The 6,127-nt window shown below is 50.9% G+C and overlaps 1 protein-coding gene across 2 annotated transcripts; it reads right to left on the reverse strand.

Moving 5' to 3' along the window:
- Window positions 1-699: 699 nt before the first annotated feature.
- LOC122367033 (facilitated trehalose transporter Tret1-like) lies at window positions 700-6,126 on the reverse strand. Of its 2 annotated transcripts, XM_043339799.1 has the most exons (3): window positions 5,961-6,126; window positions 3,469-3,709; window positions 700-3,038 (listed from the first exon to the last, which is right to left on the reverse strand). In XM_043339799.1, the coding sequence occupies exons 2-3, from the start codon at window positions 3,484-3,486 to the stop codon at window positions 1,584-1,586; spliced, it is 1,473 nt and encodes a 490-aa protein (XP_043195734.1). In that variant the 5' UTR covers window positions 3,487-3,709; window positions 5,961-6,126; the 3' UTR covers window positions 700-1,583. The 2 variants fall into 2 exon arrangements, with proteins under 2 accessions (XP_043195734.1, XP_043195735.1); XM_043339800.1 differs by lacking the exon at window positions 5,961-6,126 and having other exon boundaries at window positions 3,469-3,762.
- Between the last annotated feature and the right edge of the window lies 1 nt (window position 6,127).

Raw genomic sequence — 6,127 nt, forward strand, 5'->3', positions numbered from 1 at the left:
GCCCCCCCCCCTTGGCCGATTTTTTTCAAAAATAAAATAAAAAGTTAAAAAGTTAAAAAGCTGAAAAGGGGGCCTCCTGAAAATAAAGTGGCCGAAATCCGATGAGTTTTTTTTTTAACCTACCCACTTAGTTATTTCTTAGAAGACTAGCTGAGAAGACTTCTTTGTTAGAAGATTGGTAAAGCTTTTCATAACTTGGAGGTCTCTTATACTCACAGAGATGACCGCTTTTACAGGGCCTCCTAACCTGCACAGAGGGCCTCCAAGCCTGCACAGATGTTGAGATGTTGCCTGAACAGCTAGATAAGCTCAATAGACGCAGTTTTTTTTGGGGGGGGCCCAACAAGTGGGAAGATGGGGCCTCCAACAGATGGGATTATGGGGGGGGGCCTCCTGGTTTCTAATGGCCCCTCCCTTGGAGATTTTCTGGGTCCGCCCCTGATTGGTGTAATCTTTATAATAATGAGCGTTCACCCAGGCTAGTTGGGTTTATCGCGTGAATTACAAGACACCAAGCTGCTCTCTTGCGTGTTTTCTTCTTCACCGATGTTTTGCATCGTTTCTGTACTGTTAGCCTATCACACAACATAAGCTTCCGGAGACCCATACATCACTACAAAAAGTGCTACGCGGGACAGGTAGTTGTCCAGATCGTGTCACATCCTAAACTACACATTACGGACGCTCGCGTGACCTGGCTGATTTATTATAGTATCACTCATTCCATAGCACATATGCATGGCCTATCATTAGCCCGGGCGACCCAACGTGTGTATGCTATACAAAGAACAGTGTTCACAGTGGTGATTGATGCCATTCCTCGTCGCGCCAGTGTTATTTATACACGTGCTCGGTGGGCGAACCGTACCGTCCCGATGCTCGTCGGGGGTCGCTGGATGCCACCCTCTGTGCGCCAATGAGGGGGTGTTTCCAGCTAACCCAGCCGGTAACAAAGTCGCGTACCGCAGTCCGCATCAGCCGTCGGTAATCAAGGGAGCAATCTTATAAAGTGGCCACCCTTCGTTATTCGCCAACTTGGCAACATTAGGGTGTAATTGTACACTTGACGCAGTGACTGATGCATTTATAAGGGAATGTTACCTACACCAGCATCAGGAATTATGCATCATGTATTCGTACCAAATGCCCGCTAACTGCTTCCTGCTATATGAGATAGCTCTAATTCATTCAAAATATATTGTATTGAACGCTGTTTTGTGGCAGATCATTCCAGTCAGAGTTGCAAATCATTAACCACGCCACTCGTAAATGCCTATTGGGCAGCAGGAGGTGATACTCTCAGGCTTCAGCTGTTCAAATAACTGAACGGCTATGATACTGATAGCTATGGCTCCGACTGCGATGCTTATTGTCATTGTTGCACTTGTATGTTATATAACTACCGCCGTTCTACCCTCATAGCAGACTTGCTTACTCCCTCAGCCACGAAGAGCGTTGCAATCGTAGGGTGCAGTCAGCACTGGTCAATGGTCACGTCAAAAAGTGACCGGCTCATCATTGAGTCACCGGTGTGACGTGACTGACCGTCCTAAGATGGCGTCCCTGGTCCGTCTCAAACTCCGTCAGATAGGCTCTTGCGGCGGCGACGACGGTGCCTCCGTGCCGTAGACGGGCGGTCGGGACGCGCGGTTAACGGCAGACTTCTCCTCCGGTTCGTCTTTGAGGGTGTCGTAATGGGCGCTGGCTCTCCTGCTAACCGGTAGAGTACCCTGTTCAAACATCTCCTCAATCTCAGAGAGCGTCTTACCTTTTGTCTCTGGTACCAGAAGGAAACCGAGTACGGCAAACAGCGCGCATGTGCTGGCGTACAAGAAACATAACCCGAAGAAGTTGAGCGCGTCGCGCAGCTGGAAGAAGGTCTTGCCGACGGCGAAGCTGGCGATCCACATGATCATGGACTGGAGGGGCGATATGATGGTACGGTATCGCAGCGGGATCATCTCCCCCATGATTACCATGCCGACCGGGCCGATGCCGATGTTGTAGACAAACAGCGCCACGGAGAAGCCGAGGATGGCCACCCAGTCGGTGGCGATGGGGTCACTCACGAGCAGCGCCGCGGAGCCGATGGCCACCCAGCAGATACCACAGGTCAGCATGGCGAGGAGGAATAGCGGCCGGCGACCGGCGCGGTCCATGAGGACAAACGCCAGTACAGAGCCGACCGAGCTGAGCGCCGTGCTCACCACGGAGGCCTGGAGAGGATCGGCGCTACCGCCGACCGCCACAAACATGTCGTAGCTGTAGAGGTGGATGGCCGGCGTGCCAGAGGTGGCCTTACATAGTGTGACGGTAACGCTGACGAGAAGCGGCAGGTAGAAGGCGCGTCTGCGCAGCTCCGACACCGGCGGCAGGTCCGGGTTGTGCGCCGTGCTGCGCTCTTTGATGCGCGCCAGCTCGGTCTCGGCGCCGGCGGCGTCGCCAGAGTAGAAGAGCAGCGAGCGCCGCGCCTCCTGGTCACGGCCGTGCGTGGCCAGCCAGTTGGGCGTCTCGGGCAGCGGCCACAGTAGCAGCGGGTACAGGCCGTAGAAGGCGGCGATGAAGCCGCCGATCTGCTGCCAGCTGAGCGCCAATCCCAGGCTGTACACGGTGATGAGTCCGATGTTGATGCCGAACATGCCGGCGCCGACGAGCGCACCGCGCAGCTCGGGCGCCACCGTCTCGCTGATGAAGATGTGCGGCATTGGCAGCACCGAGCCCATGCACACGCCGTTCACGAAGCGGCCGGCCAGCAGCATAGCCACGCTGTTGGGGAACGTGATGAGCAGCGAGCCCAGACACATCACCGGAGAGACAAACATCAGCGAGCGACGTCGACCGAGAGCCAGCATCGGGCCCTGCAGCGGCGTTCCGATAGCAATCCCCAGGAGGAAGATGCTGCCGATCCAGGAGGCGTCCTCGTCGCTGACGGCCAGCCCGGAGCCGGCCTGCCGGAGCTGCGGCAGCGCCGGCGTCGTGTACCCCTCCTGCAGGCCGTAGGCCAGCAGAAAGCCGTTGGCGGCCAGAGAGCCAAGCACCTGAGGACGGGGAGCGCCGAGATCGGTTTTTAGAGAGGCGTGTGGTCGTGAACAGTGTGGAAACAGGTACATAAATGCACAAAATAGTGCGGAGTGGCACAGCAAAAATACGACCGAAACGTTCACGGACCAGGCTATCGGCGTAGGATAGGATCTCATCTCACCGACGCATTGACAGGGCACAATGGGAAAAAGCTACAGGGCGATGTGATTCTCCTGCCATTCAACCAGCATCGCACCAGCCAACAGCGACTTCACATGTTCACTCGCCTTCATTACATAACATCTACTTGGAAATCGTAGTTACCTAACATTGGAGTGACCGCTACAACGCACCCAGCACGAACCGCAACAAGCAGGTCATACCGCGCACGGCTGAAGGCCCCGCCGCGACAGCTCCCAGTAGCTCCATCCCGATCCCATCTCGTACCTGGCGTCCTTTTCCCATGTTGGCGGTAGGGGTCGAGTCCGTGGCCGGCCGCGGCGCGGTGCCGGCCGTCTGTGTCGCACAGGGTCCCCGGACCACCTCCCCGTCCTCTCGGCACCTGTGCCGCGCTCATTAGCCGCTGATGAGCCGGTCACCAGTTGGCCCTCGTCACGACTCCGCCGGTCGCCGGCCGCGTCATAGCAGCTGGAGACAATCACGCCGACCTTCCACCGGGACTGACGGTCTTTGGAAGAATGAGGCCGATAAAAAGTAGGCGGAAAGTTGTCAGTTGAAAGTTGGTGGACAGTTGAAACTAGTTGGCGGAAAGTTGGAAAGGTCACCATGGAAAACTGGCGCGGTAGGTATTTTATAACGATAGCCCCCAACCACTGGTAGGTAAGCAGAAAAAAAGAGTCCGAGTAGAAAAGAAAAAAAGATAGAGTCACCGTTCTCGACTAGGTATTACACCTACGAGTTTATATAGCTTGTTGCCATAGTCGCTTTTAGCAACTGTCTGCATATGTAACCACTCATGCTTACGTAACTCGTATGGCCTTGATATAGGTAATGGCTATACCTACATACGTGGATGTGCTGGCTCTAAAAAAAAAATGCTCATAAAATTTGAATGACTCTGCTGGCGATTTTAAATATATTTCTTATATATTGAAAATGACGAAGCCAATACTCGTTAGAGAACCATTCAAAGGAACAGATTCAGTTTACGGAATAAGAGCCAAGACCCTTCTGTAATAAATATTCAAAAGACGCTGTCTTATTCATTTCAATTTGAAACCCTTTGCATCTAAAATGTCAAAACTTCAGAAAAAAAAAGTTTATTCGGGAGAGAATTGAAAACACGGAATGATAGCGATCACGGAACGGGCCATGCATCGTGTGCGGGCAAAAAAAACAGGCGACCGTGCCTAAAACACTAGACATCAGGTGTCAGAGTTTCTTGGTTTTAATTTTCACTTTCGTCACCCGACGCTGACTAGCTCGCGATAATATGCATGGAATTGGCTGCGAATCGCTCTCGGCGCATTGAAAGCCCGGGCGGGCAGTTTCTGTGCGGCTGAGTTAGGCGGCACAGTCTACCTTCAGGCGCTTGTCACCAGTGCCATCTAGTGGCGGAGCTGTGAACCAACTGCGCCGGCCATTCGCAGGGTAGGGGAGAGTGGGGGCACATTCGTGCAAAAAATGGATAAATCCATATATCTGTTTTTTGATTGGTGCAATGGTAAAATGATTGATGGTAGTATGGAAAGGAACTATTGCAGGTATTTTCCTCATTAAAAGTTATCCTCTTAAATTATCGTTTCTATTAGAAAATATGACTTTTAGAAACTCTGAACGTTTGCATGAAACTGCCCAAGGTATGAGGCTGAGCGTACTTTCGTGCAAGGGTGGGGCACTTCCGTGTACCCTGCATGCAAAGTTCGAGGAATTACCAGGCATTACCATAAATTTACCAAAAGAAATTGGCAGAGGGGCATTTCACTTGATTCCTTTCAACAATAATGCATTGCACAACAAATTAGAAAGAATGGGCTGGCCAACAATAATGTGCCTACTGCCGGTCATCAGCCCGCCTCCGTGACCTCGCCAAGGTCGCGTGAATTACTTGTCATGACGTCGTAAGCAGCCGAGACTGAGTCAGGCGAGCGTCATAAATGAAACCTGCTACAGACAGTCATAGGTCGCAAAAAAAAAAACGAAAAAATGCAGGAAGGTACCCCTGGGCAGTGCGTACACGAACCTGCCCCACAATATTTTTTTTGTAATATATTTCAAAATTACTTGTTGAAAAATGACACTTACTTTAACAAACAAGTTTGCAACAGTTCCGTGAATAGAGTGAGCTTCTTCGCCGTGAATTTTGAAAAGCTGCACCGCATTTCCGAGTCAGGATCACGAAAATGGATGCTATGAAAAAGTTTGAAAACGCACGAATAATACAAATTTGCGGTTTTATCAAGCATGATAGCAGGTACAGTGTTGTCTTCTACGGTGAACGGGGGGGGGGGGGCGATGGCAATGATTGACATATTTTATAATTTACCTTTAGCTTGGATAGCCACTCGGGTTCCCATAAACTGTTGGAAAGGAATGTGCCCCATGCACGAAAGTGCCCCGCTCTCCCCTATACATATAGTTATATACAACATCGGCCATTCGGGCGCACGGAATGCTCACATTAGATGGTGAGTGGTGACGTCCATGTTCTACGCTGTTTTGCGTCGATACAAATGGAGACGGCAGCCATACGTTTATAACAGATTGTAACAGTACATACATAACTGTTCTAACAGAACAGATAACAACAGAAAATAACAGAACGTGGTCCTGCTTTTCTGAGTGTTAAACCTAATAGCGAGAATAAAAAAAAAACGGCTAATACATACTTGCACTGCAGAATCGCATCCATTAAGGACCAAGACGGTGTTTTCTGTCCACTGTGCTGACTTCAATACACATTCACTTCCCTTACTTACCTCCTTCATTTTGTATGGCAATACTGGGATGTTTGGGCGATTTGTTCTGTGTCCGACTTGTCATGAGAAGAGAATTCATCACTGTAGGCTACTTAAAAGGAAATTGCCACCTTAAAAAATCGACGCATTGCTTCATTAATCATTGATTCACGACAACTGACGTTCCT

The sequence above is a fragment of the Amphibalanus amphitrite genome, unplaced genomic scaffold (genome assembly GCF_019059575.1).
Source record: "Amphibalanus amphitrite isolate SeventyFive unplaced genomic scaffold, NRLGWU_Aamphi_draft 000845F_arrow, whole genome shotgun sequence".
NCBI lineage: Eukaryota > Metazoa > Arthropoda > Thecostraca > Balanomorpha > Balanidae > Amphibalanus > Amphibalanus amphitrite.